The sequence below is a fragment of the Aythya ferina genome, assembly GCF_964211825.1.
Source record: "Aythya ferina genome assembly, chromosome: 23".
Taxonomy (NCBI): Eukaryota; Metazoa; Chordata; class Aves; order Anseriformes; family Anatidae; genus Aythya; species Aythya ferina.
The window spans coordinates 5,048,044-5,063,628 of NC_140321.1; the positions used below are offsets into that span (position 1 = coordinate 5,048,044).

Below are 15,585 nucleotides of genomic sequence, written 5' to 3' on the forward strand. Positions count from 1 at the left end.
AAATACTGCAACGGGAGCCGGCCCGGGGAGCCTCGGCCTAATCAGAGCAGCAGCAGCTCCTTTTTATAAGACGGGGGGTATTTGGGGGATACTTTGTCCGTATAACATTCCAATTTTAGCTGTGAATCCCTGGGTGTGATTGCATTATAAATACCCAGGGAGGGCAACGCGCCAAGAGCACCCGAGGACCTGCCCCTGCCCCCGAGTGTCCCGCTGTGTCCCCAAGGCCCTGTTTCACGTTCCTGGTGCTGATCATCTCCCAGACCTGCTCTGGGGCTGCTCTGCTGGTGGAGTTCTCTGGTCAGGGCCATCCCCAGGGTCCCCATGGGGTTCCCTGTCCCTCCAGGTGCTATTGACGGCTGTGGGTTTTGGGGAGCATCCATAAATGAGGTGGTTTGGTTGGATGGGGCAGCTCTGCTCCAAGGAGACTCAGCTTGGCCCCGAGTCCTGGAGGCTTCATTTAAAAGCATTGTGTTTTTTTTTTTTTTTAAATACACATTAGGTTGTTTTTAATATTATTCCTGTCTTCTTGAGCCTTTCAGGGCTGGACCATGTGTTGTGTGTGGTTTTTTTTGTTTGTTTTTTGTTTTTTCCACTCATCTCAAAAGCAGGGGGTGTATATTTTCTTTCCTTTTCATTGCAAGGTGACGTTGGACCTTCAGGAAAAATCCCAAGGGCTTGGGAGAAAATCCAGAGTTCACAGGTCCCAGGCAGCTGCACAGGGACTTCAGGCACCCAGATTCTTCTGCCAAGAGCTAGATTTATTTGCTTTCAATGTAAAGCTCCTTTTATGCTCTGCTTAGCATATTTTTAGCTGGTGAAGCAGGAGTTTAAGGAATTATTGGTGACGTTTTTGGCCAATCGTGGTGTAATTTAGGTGGATCAGGACTTTGGGTGGTGGCTGCTCTGTGCTGCTGCCCTGAGCAGAGCTGGAGCACGCTGCCAGGGTCCTGGTCCAGCTTTGCACCCAAACTCTTGTCCGAGAAGCTCACCCGAGGTGACCCAAGCTCCTGCAGCAGGGCTGTGGGGTTTGGGGCTCAGTTCCAGGCTGTGAACATGGAAGATGGGTGGCAGGATGGGGGGCGCAGCCACACATCAATGGGAGGCATGGTGAGCTGCTCTCCTCCCATCACGGCAGCTCCCAGCCCCTCCGCGTGCTGCCTCTCTCCCTTTGCTCGTTTTTATATCATTTTTGACCATATCAGAGGTGAAAAAAAGGCAGAGCGGCTGCGCCATCGTGGGGCTGCTGGCAGGAGCTGCATTGCCCGGACCGCCCGGCTCAGCTCCGGGTCCGCACCCCGGGGTTTTTTTACCCAGTGTCGGGGTTTGGTTGCTTGAATTGCTCTTGTCTGGTCATAATGCAGAGAAATCTGCTTGGTGCATTCGCTTTCCTCCACGGCTGGGTGGCTGTGCCATGTGGCTGTGCCAAAATTGCGTGCTCTGCATGAGAGGGGACTTCAGGGCCACCTGGGCTCTCTGCTGAGCTCCAAGGAGCTGCTTGGTACTGAGGCAGGGATGCTCCTTGGAGCGCTGAAATCCCAATGGGACCCCTTGGAGAAGAAAAAGCAAAATTTAGGAAGCTTTAAGCCACTGGGAGGAAGCTTTCCGGGCTGGTGCCACACCAAGCCATGGTGGTGGCAGCAGCATTTCAGGCTGCCCATCGCGTGGATCAAAACCTCTGCTCCTCACCTTTAATCCCCGAGGGGTGCACAGGTCACCTGCTGGCTGCTTCCCATGGGTGCCAGGCACGTTGCTGCACGATGAGACCCTGGGGTCTGTCTCATGGACCCTGAGCACCCCTGTCCCTGCTTGTGGCCCCCCGGGGTGGCTCGGTGCTGGCGCAGCGTGCCCGCCTGTGCTTGTAAGGGGCAGCTGCCCGCTCCCAGGCGGTAACAGGATCGCAGGACTCGGGTGACCTTCGCGCCTCCTCCAGGCTCCGTGCTGGGTGTCCCAGTGGTTCCTGCTCCAGGGTCAGTCCCCTGGAGCAACAGGGGGCCGTGGGGACTGTCCCCAGCTGACCCCTGGGGCCGTGGGTAGCTCTTCCCTGCGCTGTCCCTGTGTGCAGCTGGGGCTTGAGCTGCTGATGCTAATCCACCCCATGTGCCGGGGACAGGCACCTGCTTCATGTGGGTGAGAAAATGCTCGAGGGGACAGTGCCTGTGGCTGAGATGGGCTGTGGGACACCAGCGCACAGCTCCCTCCAGCTGGATTTCTTGCCTGTGTTGGGTTGGTTTCATCCCAGCTCTGCCTAAGGATAAACTACAGTGCTGTTTGGGAGCGAACAAGAAAGGTCTTAGCTGGCATGAGGAGCTTCTGCTGGTGCTAGATATTCAGCAGAAGTCCCTGTCCCAACACGTTCCTCCTAGGAATGCTGCTCCTTGTCATCCTACCCAATGCAATCCCTTATAGAGATGCAAACACTTCTTCCAGCTCAGGATCTGGGCAGCCTGTGCACCACGCAGGAGTGCGACCTGCACTGGGTTTCCCCACCTCACCTGGCCCCTCTTGTGGTCCGTCTGTCCTGACGGCAGCTCTGTCCTTCCCCCCGCAGGCATGAAGCGACCCCTGAGCCCATCCCACAGCCCTGAGAACGGTTTGCGGCTGGTGGAGCCGGCCAGCGGCCAGCCTGAGCAGCGCCTGAAGCGGGAGAAGAAGCAGCAGTCCTTCACGCTCTGCGAGGTCTGCAACATCCAGCTCAACTCGGCTGCGCAGGCGCAGATCCACTACAACGGCAAGTCCCACCAGAAGCGCCTCAAGCAGCTCAACAAGGGGAAGATGCCGGCGGCCCAAGGTAGGAGCTTGGATCGGCGTTGCCCGAAGGCTGCCCTTGCTTTGGGACAGCTGCTCCTGTGGGTTCGGAGTGGCAGATCTGTGGGATGTTCCCGTGGGATGTTTGGGAATGTGGTGCTGTGGCCTTTGACTGTCACTTGCTGGTGTCCCTGAGCTCCGGGGGCTTCCTGGCTCTGCTGTCACCGCCGGTCCTCGAGTGGTTTTGTGGCATTTGGGTCTGAGATCCCACATTGGCATTGCTGGATGGACAGATAGACGTGGGTCCTGTCCATGTGCTGCTTGCTGATGCCTTGTGTCATCAGGAGCATCTTCTTGGGTTTTCTAGGATGAATTTTGTGTGTGAGGCTGGAGCGGTTGGTGCCTTCTGGATTCCTGGTGGCTTCCCAGTGGGTTGGTGACGTGATGGGCACCTTTGGGGCACCTGGCTTCAAGGTGCCACCTTGTTCCTGCAGCCCCCTGCTGTGCACTTCTCCTGTAACTGTGCCAGGTTTGGCTGCCATTCGCTCAAAAAGCTGCTTAGATTTTGGTGCTGAGGGTTAAGAGTGGATTTCTCAACAGCTCTGATGTCCACAGCAAATGGTTCTGTTCTGGTTTGGGGCGGGGGATCGCTGGTGCAGCCCCAGGGAAAGCTGCGTGGGGATGGCTCCCACGTGTGTGCACAGGGGAGCTCACTGGCACGAGTCCCCCCCAGTTTTTCTCTTTGGGTGGTGGAGCTCCCGTTTGTCACTTAGATATTATAAACTAATGGCTTGCCGGAGTGGAGTCCAAGTCCAACACCTTCCCTGAGGACAGGTCCAGCACCCACTCGGTGTTGGCAACTTTGAGGTGCAGAGCTGCATGTTATGAGCTGTCACCCCGGGGAAGGAGCATCTCTTCTGGTGGCTGGACAAACCTTCTCTTAAAGAAAAATAAAATGATCCCCATCACACTGAACCCAACTAGCTAAGCCTCTGTTTTCCTGCCTGCTTTTTTCCCCAAAAACTTTGGTGATGGACATTTTCTTAAAGCTGTTTGAATTTATTTCCCTAGGGTAAAAAAGGGATGCACAAAAAGGGACTGGTGACACTGCTGGGGCAGCCGAGGGGCTGCATGGTTGTGGCACAGGGACATGGGCAGGTGCTGTGCCACCGGGCTCAGCACATCTCGAGTGCAGGATGAGAGCTCGTGCAAGGATGAGGGCTCATTTGCCCTCTGTGCCATCTGTTGGTGTTATCTGACCTGGTCTCCCTACAGCTGATTGTTGCAGGTTTTTTTTCCCTGCATAAAAGCAGCAAAATGTGCCAATAAATATCCCCCTGCAGTAAGGATTGATGGAATCTGAGGGGTGTTGCATGTATTAAGCCAGAGGAAGTTGTCCTTGAGGCCAGACAAAGCTGGGGCTGGTCCAGCGGTGCCAAGAGCCTGGGGCAGGGCTCGTGCATTCCGAGGTCCCCATCACCATTTGGGGGCAGGTGGCCCAGGCTGCTCAGGTGACTGCCTTCCTTTCCTTACACACTAATTACAGGTCGGATTAATGAGCTGGGGTCTCTTCAGAAGCTAATTGGTGCCTTTACATGGAGTGAGGGTGTGCGAGTGCAGCAGGAGGTTGAGAGAATGGGGAAAGGGCTCCTGTAAAATCGTGTCCCGTGGCTGAACCTTGCGCCCTGCGCCTCTGCTGTGGTTCTGCTGCTCGTGTGGGGTCATCCCTCAATATCCCTCAAGGAGCTGCTGCTCCGAAGAGCAGTAAGCACTTGGGAGTCCAGCCCGATTTTCCTGCCAGGAAGCAGTTGTTTAATAACACTCAAGGTGTTGGCAAATAAACATGCAATGCTTTTGCAAACAAACCTGCAGACAGCAGGTTTCAGGGTAAAAGCTGTTGCTGGCAGCTGGGGCAAGGAGGATGCTCGGCCCCAGAAAACCATGGGAGGTTTGAGGGGTCCCGGCTGTGGGGGGGGGCTCTGTTCTTGGCAGACCCCAAGGGAACAGCCCGTGGAAATACTTGCTCCTGCTCTTGCTAAAGACCACGCAGGCCAGAGCCATAAATTCCTAGCGTGGCAGCTGTCATCTGTATGCCAAGCCCTGCTCTCCCCAGTGGTAGTTTTGTTTGAGCAAGGCCCGGGATATGCAAAGGAGCTGCTCTGTTTATCATGGTTCACTGACAGATGGAAATATGGCCTGCTATTTTAATGGGAACAGGGCTCATAAATTCCAGCCTGCAGCTTCCAGATTCTCCCCGCCGGACCTGATTGTGGCCTCGATGGGTGGCTGCCCATTGATGCGGTTCCCACTGAGCCAAAGAATTTCAGCGTGTGCTCTTCGTGGGTCTGCATCCTCCCTGACCTCCTGCATGGCCTTGGCCTTGGCTCCAGCAGCAGTCGCAGCCCTCTGGGGCTTTGCTGTGCTGTCAGCCTCGCGTGCGCTTCCCTTTGGCGTTCGAGAAGTCTGCTTTTTGCTCGTGCAGGGAGGTGCAGACAGCATCTGCTCCTCACGCCGCCCTGTCCCCACCGGGCTTTGCCACGGAGCAGCCTGCTCATCCGGAGCTGACCTTCTCCCCCGCGCTGTTGTTTCAAAATGTCACTTCCAGCTCTGTCACCAGCAACCTTTCCCAGCCTCCTGAAGCATGAGCCCACGAGGGCACGTGGCTGCGAATGACAAATTGGGGCTGGGACCTGGCTGATGCGATGCCTGCGTCCCCTCTGTCACTCACCAGCACCGTGGGTGCTTGGTGCCACCCTGCCCCGTGTCATCCCCACTGGGAAAGGGACCCATCCCCAAAATCCAGCTCTTTTTCTGCCTTGCACCAGCGAGGACCAGTGCTGGAAACCCCCCCCCTACACATACACTTCACCAGGCTGTATCAAGGGCTCGGAGTATGTTTGCAGCTGGGGGTTTTCTCGGGTTAACCCCTGTGTTGGGGGGGGTCCTACCCAGGTCCATCGCCCTCCTTGGAGCCCTCCAGCAGCACCTCTGGGTGCCAGCAGACGTTGCCCTGTCCTGGCACTGAGCTGCTGCCCGGGGAGAGGGCAGGCTGCCGGTGTCAGAGCCGGAGCAGCACTGGGAGGAGAAGGGGGTGGTTGTTAAAGGCTTTGGATTAAATGATATAATTGAGTTAGACAAAGGCAGAATATTCCTCTGAGCTGGAATCTCCGTCTCGCACTGACATCTACAGCTACATCAAAGGCAGCTCTTACAGACACTGAGATCTTCCCCGCTCCCCCTCCGGCTTCTGTGATCAGTGATTTCTGCAAAGGCTGTAATTGCTCGCAGCTCAGGGAGCAGAGCTGGGGAGGAGCTTAGCTGGCAAACAGATGCAATAATCAGTATCATTACAATTTATTAGCTCTATGCTAGGAAGACCCCCAGCTTAAAAACAAATTATTGTTCATTAGGCATTTTCTTGCAAAGCAAATCGTGTTCTGTTGTCTCGTGTTGAATGGCTGCGCAGGCAGCAATTAGATACTGGGTGCCCACAGATGAAGGGTGTTTTCACGTTGCAGATGCCAGTTCAAATCCAACTGGGTCAAGAGTGATTTAATTACTGCCTGGGATTTTCGAGGGTGTCCAAGTTAGCTTGGTTTGCTCATGCTGTTCCTGTGCTCCCCCAAATGGGAGCCAGAGCTCATCGATCTGGGTGTCGTGTAAGCAAAACGTGCTTTTTTCCACCCAAATGGCTGCAACCAGCTTCTGATGTGTCTTTGTGGCAGTGCTGGGCTGTTCTCCCAAGCTCAGCACCAAGGCTGGGTGGGCAGGGTTAGGCCAAAACACTGGGAGCTGGCTGTGCCCTGGTGCCAATCCGTGCCACGAGCTCTTCCCATGTACCCAAAGTGGGGGCTGCCCAGTGCCTTCCCCACCTGGAGCTTGCTTTGGAGCTCCCTTGGGTGCCTTTTTCCCCCAGCTTCAGCAGCGCAGCACTAAGAGAACTTCCTTATGAAGCAAAAGGATTCAGGTTTCCCCAATTAGCTGCTGCCACGTCTGTCCGTGCGCGTTTGCAGGGCAGGGAGCTTGGAGATGCGCAGGGAAATCGCTGTGACAGCTGCAGCATCGCCCTGGCTCTGCAGCAGAGGGGAAGGCTGTCAGGATGGGGGGGGACATGGAGCCTGTGGAGGGGTCAGGGTCATCTTGGGGGGGAGATTCAGTGTTGCACAACATGGTGGTAGGTGAATCCCTGGATTTTGGAAGGTGCAGGCAGGTTCTGTGTGCTGGCGAGAAGCCTGCTCCTGCAAAAGGCTCCGTGGAGACCCAGGGCTGCAGGTCACGGTGCACGAGGGCTGGTTTATCCAGCCCAGAGCCATTCTGGCACAACGTCACACTGCAGGAAAAAAAAAAAAGAAAAAAAAAAAAAACAAACAGGGTCAAGGGGGTGCTGTGCCTTTGAGCGAATGGTGGCGTGGCTGCCTGTCACTTAAGTTTTTGCTGGTGTGAAGCAAGCTGGGCTGTGCCAGCAAATGAAGGGTCCCCGCAGCTTTTGCACTGAATGAATAGGACGTGTTTATAGCCCTGCTTTTTTTGCAGGACTGGGATAATCCTGTCGGTAGACGGGCCCTGAAAACCATCCCGAACTCCATCTGGAGAAGCAGTCCCCTGGCATGGCAAGCAGCACTAGGGGGGAGCTCGGGGGTCTGACCTTGAGCAGGCAGGCTGCTGTTGCTGCCATCCTGCTCTGGCACCCAAAATCTCCAAAGGTCAGCTGCAGGGAGCATTTCCTCCCCGCCTTCTCCCTGCTATCGGATCTCTTCAGCTGTTAATTACCAAGAAAATGGGTGCCAACCTAGCGTGCCTTTTTTTATTTTGTTATGCGTCGAATCCCTTAATTGCCTTTATTAAACGGGGCGACTCTGTGCTGCTTTGCCTGCAATACTATTTAACGTATTGATTTAAACAATGCACAAACGTGCGGGATTAGAGCCTAATTGGGAACGAAGCCTTGAAGCTTTGCTTCATTTGCTGCTCGGAGTGTGTTTTTAAGAGCTATAAGATGAGCTGACCAGACCTTGGGCACGGTGCTGGGTGAAGTGGGATGAAGATCCAGCTCCCAAAGTGATGTACCCGTGCGGGCAAGGGCATGGCATTCCTCAGGAACCCTTTGGAGATGGGTTTGGGTATAAAGGGATAAGGACTGATGGCAGCAAGAAGTTTTTACCTCCCTGCCTGCACCATTGCTCTGTTCCCCAGCAGCACCACGTGCAAGGACATCGTGCAACGAGGGCAGCATCAGGGGACAGGCTTTGTGCGGAGGTACCCAGCTTCCCTGGCCAGGTTGTTTTCATTTTTGCTGGGAGAATCCACCCGTGGTTGGCAGCTGCACCAGCGATGCTGCAGAGGGTACAAGCAGCCTCTCCGTCTTTCTCCTGAATTCCTGCGGTCGTTTTGCTGCTTCCCCGCTTTGGGGACTTTTCAGAGAAATTTGGCAGGGAAAACAAAGGGTACAGCTGGCCCCTGAGACACGCTCGCTCGCCTGGCACGGCCGAGTGGGCCTGTGATTATAACGTCAGCTGACGGGATTAGCTACAGATAGCAGGGCGAAAGGAACAGTCGGGAGCGGCGGGGAAAGGCGAGCGCTCCCCGTTGGTGTTCCTCCTCCAGCTCGGGCTCGCTGCACCACCTCTGCAGTGCTGGTGGTGGGAGGGCTCTCCTGCTTTTACCCCCAAGCCTCTTTGTATTGATATTTATTTAATCTCCTTCCAAACTTTTTTTACTCTGGGTGCTTTGGAGGATTTTTGGCGGTGGTGCCGGGTGGCACCCAAGGCGGGCTCTGCTCGCAGCAGCGTGGCTGGAGGCTGCTTTCAGTGCTCCTGTCCTCCAAACCCAGGCTTTAATCAGGCTTCTCCTTCCTTCTCCCTAAATAACAACCCCTGTTAGCCATGTTAACAGCCGTATTCACTCCTGGAAACACTTGCAATGTGCCCATGGGAAGCGGGACCCGTTCCCTGTCCCCAGAAGGTGCAGGGTGCTGGGAGCTGAGCGTGGATTCACGCGGGGCATCAGCATCACCCAAACATTGCAGCAGCAGCCCTGGGTGCCCACCCTGTGCCTTAAAGGGTCTTTAATATTCAGCTCTGACAGCTGCTATGTCTGCCAGCGTGCCCGATCGATGGTTTCGTGGCAAAACAGTAGCAGGGTTCATGTTTTAAGCTTCTGTAAATTCAGTGAAGGGCAAACATACGGAGCCCTGCTCAGCTGGCCTCGGCTGCTCCCTTCAGCTGCGTGCAAAGATGACTAAAAATAGCTTTTCAGATCAGATTGGAATAACCTGGGATCTCTGGGAGGGGAAAATCTCATGTTCTTTTTGCATCTTGGAGATGCTTGCTGGGATCAAAGGTCACTTGAAGATGCGAGGTATTGTAGTTGTGCGTTTTCCTTTTGTCTACTTGCTTTCCAATTTCTGCCCTCCTGCTGGGGCTGTTCCTTGGGATTCTTGGTGACACCAAACTCTGCTTGGGTCCAGGGCTGTGCAAGGAGCTGGTGAGGGCACAGGGGTGCTGCCAGAGCTTGGAGGATGAGCTCTGTCCCGTTCCACGGTCTCGTTATCAGAAAAAGCCACTTCACGTGGGGGCAGCCCCCGTTGTATTGGGGTAGGGAGCAAATGATGTCCTACAAGTGCTCTGAGGGTGTGTCTGCTCTAGGAAAGGTGGAACAGGGCTGCAGCAGGAGGCCCTACAACTCCAAGCCCTCCTTTTAGCGTGGCTAGCCTCGTGCTGGCTATCTAGGGAAAACCGTACCCTTAAATCCTTGGAAAATACCCCATTAGCTCTCCCCTGCTCTGAAAAGCCCTGCCATTCAGCTTATTGGGGATTAATAACTGCCTCCTAATTAATCCCTGGTTTTATTGAGTCGAACTTCAAATACAAAATGAATTGATTAGCTGTTAACTTCTGCTGGAAGGATTTTCTAGCCGCAGCGCTCGCCACACTGGGGCATGCCCCTCGCTCTGCACGCTCGTTTCCGATCAGAGGCTGCGCGGATTTATTTTTTTCCCAAATGACACGTTTATTTTTTTTTTTCTAAAGAAAAAGCTTCTTAAAATTTAAACTCTCGGCCAAAAAAAAAAAAAAAAAGATGCAGAGAAAGCTACCAGGCTCTGCTTATGCAAGCGCAGCCGCGAGCGGGCTGTCGCGTGGTGCTCGGGAGTGGGGAGGAGGTTGGAGACCCCCCAGCAGCGGGGGCACGAGGAGGGCTGGGGCAGCTGCTCCAGCTGCCCCCGAGGGAGGCTTTTGCCTTAAAAAGAGACCAAAGCGGCTGGATGCGTGCGTGACTTGGGGATGAGTCGCAACCCCGAAGATGATAAACTAAGATAAAGGCTCGAGGATTACATTAAGATGCATTCTCCATGACTCACAGCCTGAATTCCTACCTGACGTAAATATTTAGGCGAGCTCTCCTTGCTGGGGGCTGCTGGGTCAGTGTGGGAGGGCTGGCAGCCTCCTGTGCAGCGTGGGTTTGTGACCGGGGGGCACAGCGGGGTCTTTGGGATGCTGAGGGAGGCAGCAGCACTCCTGTCCCCACGGGGCTCCAGTGGGATGAGCCGGCAGAGGAGGTTTAGCAGGGCTGGGTATAGAGGATGCCACTGGTGATTTTTTTTTTTTTCCCAAAAAGTCAGGAGGAAATTGCCTCGCATTATTTTTAAGAGCTCTATTTTGCGAGCCGGTTGTCCTTAATCTTGGATTTTGCTGTAATTTTCTTCCTTTTGGTTCGCTATTGAATTGCGACAATGGCGATTTATGGCCACTTAGCTCTCAGGGATGTGTCACGCGTGGTCTTAATTAGAAGTGGATTAAGAGCAGTGGGGAGCAGGCAGTCACGGAGCATTTCAGCTCCCCGTGCAGCATCAGCTCAGCAGATTTGGGAGAGGGAAGCCAGGGATTTATTTTAAGTGGGGAAAATGGTAACTGCACAGCAAAGCACGAGCATGTTGCAGCCAGCACGAGGGTCCTGAGGGATGTGCAAGTCCCAAAGGGCAGCAGCAGGGGGGTGATGCAGTCCCGGGGGTGCCTTGTCTGGGGTCCCAGGGAACAGAGCTGGGAGCTTGGCACTTCCCATCCGGAGCTTCTCTCTGCCCCGTCTCGATGTGTGTGCACACGCGTGTCAGGCTCCAGGAGAAAAGAGTGGAGAAAGCACACATCAAAAATAATACTAATAAAACCTAAAAATAGGGAAGGGGGAGATAGGTAGGATGGAGCTGGATCAGTGCGAGCGGAGATTTGTGGGTAGTGTAAAGCTGTCAGGGTGATTTAGGGCTGGCTGGTTAAACTGTTTTATGTTCCCAGACAGTAAGTCGTAAGCAATATAAAATTTTCTATGAAGAGATGATCTCCCCTCGTCACGCTGGATGTCATCTTTCCCAGGGTGATCTCTCCTTCCTCTAACAGGCTGTATCGCAGCGTGTTTATGCAGGGAAAAAAAAAAACAGATTCTGGTGAAGAAATCGTGACAGCTGAGCCCCCGAGGGGCTTCTGTGTCCTCGTGGTGGGGACCTGGCCCCGGTCACTGCATTTCGGCTGGCACGGGCAGCAAGGTCGGGCACTGGTGCTGCAGTCTGGGGTTGCTCAGAGGATGCTCCAAATTTTGCTAAGGATTGATCATTTTAGAGCGCCTTCCTTAAGGTTTATGGTCAGTGGTTAAGGATCAATCGTTTTGGAGCTTTTCTCAACTTGATCATTGTTGATCGGTGCAGTGGTGATGGTGACCACTGTTAGCTCCATTGCTTGGAGCACGAGGATGTCTTAATTAAAGCTGACAGCCCCCATGATAATTGTGGTGCCCGTGCATGGCTAGGATGGCTGTTGGATTGACTGTGCTCAGCTCTGAGCATCAGCACACGAGAACTGCACGGTGCATGCCCTATGAGCCTTGCACTGACCTCATCCTAGTGCCTCGGATGCAATTAGTGTTAGAGCAAGACTTCTGCCTAATTGGGCTGGCTGTTTGCACCTGCAATTAGGAAGACTTTCCTTGGAAGGAAACCTACAAAGAATAGTTCTGTTTCCTTCATTGCTGCCGTGTCACCAGGAGCAGCATCTTGAGGTCCTGGGATGTGGTTAAAGACCTGAAAAAGGGGTTTTAGGGAGGATGTGCTTGTTTAACACCACTCATGGCTGTGGAAAGTCTGAGGTTTTTCTCCTCTGTTCCCAACCCCGGGCTCTCTGCAGGAGCCGTCCCAGTGGTCATCCTGCAGTGGGGTTGGGGGCTCCCTCCCACCCTCCTAAATCGAAGGGAAAATATGACACAGTCTCTGAAATGCTCAAAAGGTGCAATTTCCATCTCTTCTCCTAGTAATTAAATGGCTTTAGGAGATCCGTTTCTCCACCTATTTGCAGCCCTGTTTTGGATGCCTTTGTCATCAGGCAGCTCCCTTTGAAAGGGGTGATTAATGGTGATGGGGACCAAATCCTGCAGCTCTGAGCAAGCCATCTCCTGTTTTCAAGTCATTGCTTGTCCCCTGGGGCTCTGTACGGGCATCCAGCCCTGTCCCCTGTGAGGGTGACAATGGACTGAGCCCCTATTTAATGTCACCAGACCTGGGACGTGCTGCTTCTGCTTCCCGTGGTGACTGTTCCCCATGGTGACACCTGGGCAGCAGCTCTTGTGGCTCTTACAGGATGAGAATTTTGAGAATACTTAACTTCAAGCTTCTTTTTTTTTTTTTTTTTCTGGAGGTGGATCAGTGCTAAAACGAAGGGCAAACAATGCTTTAATGCCTTGCTCTGCTACAAAAAAAGGCCCTTAATTGAGTGTTTCCATCACTGAGATTTCTCCCAGGAGCTGGAATTAATGAAAGGGCAATATTGTTCTCCGCTCCCGAAACAGCGAGATTAAAGCAAGAGGAAAGAAAAGCCTAGGTGTTTGTTGGGAGCCCAGATAACATGATGAGACCAGACCTTGCCTCCACAAGGAAAATTGGGGTTAACCTTTGGCATTGTGGTAAAGCCTCCTGTGCCCTGCGCTGCCCCTCGTCTTCTCCTTGCACGTGAATGGCATCGCTTGGCTCCCTGCTCCACCTTGCTCTTCTTACCCAAGTAAACACAGAAATCTCCAGGAAGAATTCATTAAAATGAAATGAGTTCATTAAAGGATCAAGGGAAGTGGTTTCAAAAATAAATAAATAAACCCATGCACCTTTGGCCAGCAGCAAACCCCATCCCCTTTGTGTGAAACCCCCCCAGGGGGAAGGCAGCCCTTAAAATCTGTTATCTTAATCCCGAGCGGGGGGCCAGGAGCACGGAAGGTCAGCGCCTGCCTTCCTGCCCTTGCCAGCATCAACCCCAGGCGCTTGTTCCACGCCTGAGCCGTTCTGCTTATGGCGGGGCTCAAATTTCAGAGCAGGAAGAAAACCGATACACCTCCTCCAGGTGTATCAGTCCTGATCCTATCTGGCGTCTTTCACCCCCAAATTATACCCTAAATCCTCAGAGAACAAAGCCAGCCAAAAAGGCTCAAGGAAGCCCCGTCGGTCCCGGGGGGAAGCTTCCTGCTGGTTTTTATCCCTCTCTCTCCTTTCTCATTTATTTACGTGCTTTTTGCCAAATCTGGGTGCTATTTGCCAGGCTGCTTTTGGAGGCTAAAAATTGGTGAGAGGCCATCCCGGCTGTGTCTTGGCTGGGGAGGATTTTAACACTGACCTCAGTAGGTTTCAGAGTGATCTCTCCCTTCTGGTTCTTGGTGCCCATCCTCGCAAGGAGCCCAGTGAAATCAGTGACATGGGGACACCTGTGCCCAAACTGGGCCAGACTGGTTAATGGGTGGGATGCATACTGGTGGTAGTGAGCAGCAGGAGTGCAGGTGTGTGCGTGGTGCTGGCTGTGGCTGCAGTGGAGGTGCTGGGAGGAGAGAAGTGGAAGAGCAGCTCTTTAATTTCACTTTTTTTTTTATTTTATTTATTTTTTTCTGTTTCCTGAGCCCCCTCCTTCTCCCTCTGCGTCGCTGCTCGCCTGGGCTTCGGGCGCAGCTTGAGCAGACTTGCTGGAGCAAGCCAGGCACTGCAGAGCTGCTGGGGGTTGTTTGGGGATCCTCCTTTGGGATTCGCCTCCCCTGGGATGAGCCCTGCTGGGGAGGGAGTGGCAGCCGTGCCGGGGCAGGCTGCGACGTGCAGCCCCTCGCTTCCCCCCCTTCTGCCCCCCAGCTCCTTGTCTCTCCCCATTCCTGGAAGCTCTGCAGAGGGTTGCTGCAGCCCCCGTGGCTTTGCAAAGAAACATCTGCTTCTGTCTCCGCTTTCTTCTCCTAATGCTCTGCCATTAGGGCCCTGAATTTCGTTAACAACCCGTGTCAGAAAATGGTACCCGCGGGGGTGCGCGCAGCACCTGGCGCGTTGATGCCCAACGGCGTTGACTTTTTATTTAGCATCCTGCACTCATTGCGGAGCCTGTTGTTCCAGGCCCTCGGGCAGCCCCGTCCCAAAGAGGATGTTTTGGGTAGAAGCGGCCCCAGGCTTTGCTCCCTTGGGTGCTAGCACTGGGTGAAGCAGGTCCGGGACCTGGTGGGAGGACTCGTGCAGCATCCACGAGCAAATATAGCAAGCTATGCCCCGGGCTGGACCCGCGGCTGCGGTGCGGGGGAATTCCAGCCATCAGCTGCAGCTGGGCAGGGGAGGGCAGGAGGCGTTAATAGCGGTGGTCTGTAATCAGTACCTGCAATTAGCATCTTCTCCAGCTGGCCACAAAGGCCCGGCCAGAAAACGCCGCACCCGTCCCACGCTGCGCTCTCTCTCCCGCCCCTTCATTTCACGCCTGCTTGGCTGTGGCAATGCCAGCCTCGCTGGGATGGACTCGGCGCCAGCCAGGGCAGGAAAATCATTTATTGGTGAAACTGGGCAAAATGCCTGACGCTGGAGGAGCCGGGCCCTGCAGGAGCAGGGGGAGATGCCCCAAATTTGCCTGGGGTCGTTGAGTGTCAGCCCCGTCCTCGCGGTCTTTACACCTCCGCGTTCCCCTCTGCTTAATGCTCGCTCGCGGTAACGCCAAACTGCTGCTGACATTAAGCAAATTAATATCAGGTTTAAATAGCCCGCTGGGAGCTGGCAACAGGTGGGCCGGACCCAGCTGTCAATTCCAGATTAGCGAGTGCCCGGCTAAACTTACTGCTAACGACCCTGAAAGCAATACCCTGTGCCCAGCACGGCCGCACGCTGCCACGGAGCACCAAAATGTGCGAATCTACCCCAAAAGTGCCCAGTCTGGCTGCAGCTCCTCCGGGTTTTGGTGGTTTGCTGTTTGTCTTGGTTCTCTTTCTGCTCGTACCTGAAGGAGACAGTCTTCTGCCCTCTCCTTTGAATTGTCTGCTTGAGGAAAGTATTTAAATCCTCCCTGTTCTTCCCTTCCTTTCATCCCCAGCCTGCACGGGGGTTGACAAGATTGTTTTTTTTTTTTTCTTTTTCTTTTTTTTTTTTTTTTTTCACCTCATTTCACGAGCAGGTTCCTAATCAGTTCTCCCTTTAAAAGGCGCTGTGCAATCAGGTCGTGAAACTCTCCTATGGAGGCTGTGAGCTCAGCCTGAAAAGCAAAAAGCGTGGAGATGCCGGGGATGCTCGGTTCCCCCCCGGCATTGCAATGCAAACGAGGGGGAGGACGGCAAATCTCGGGGGGTCGCGCAGAACCCCCCGGCACAGGAGGCTGGGGAAGCCCCTGCCCCTCTCCCAGCAGCCAGAGCCGGCGTCCCCCGGGTGCCTGTCCCTTCCCGTCATCCCTGATGCCTTGACACCCACGCGGAGTTGATTTTAATTTCCCTTTTAAGGGGGAATTGTGTTTAATGAGGAGTTTGGCGGCCAGGGGCAGCTCCAAGTGCCGCGCCAGGGATGCTGTGCTGGGGAGGGGGGGATCCTGCGGA

General features: G+C 54.3%; 1 protein-coding gene and 1 long non-coding RNA gene across 4 annotated transcripts in view; one reads left to right on the plus strand and one right to left on the minus strand.

Annotated features, from left to right (window-relative positions):
• The window catches only part of ZNF385C (zinc finger protein 385C), a 75,528-nt gene that overhangs the window by 21,963 nt on the left and 37,980 nt on the right, over window positions 1-15,585 (plus strand). For all 3 annotated transcript variants that reach the window (XM_084496328.1, XM_084496327.1, XM_084496326.1), the window contains exon 2: window positions 2,552-2,791. In XM_084496328.1, the coding sequence (XP_084352454.1) occupies window positions 2,552-2,791 (240 nt within the window). The remainder of the gene's footprint in view (window positions 1-2,551; window positions 2,792-15,585) is intronic.
• On the minus strand, window positions 10,544-14,722 carry LOC311422858. The gene is made up of 3 exons (XR_014685510.1): window positions 14,391-14,722; window positions 13,386-13,583; window positions 10,544-11,812 (listed from the first exon to the last, which is right to left on the minus strand). It is a non-coding gene; the product is annotated as an uncharacterized lncRNA (long non-coding RNA).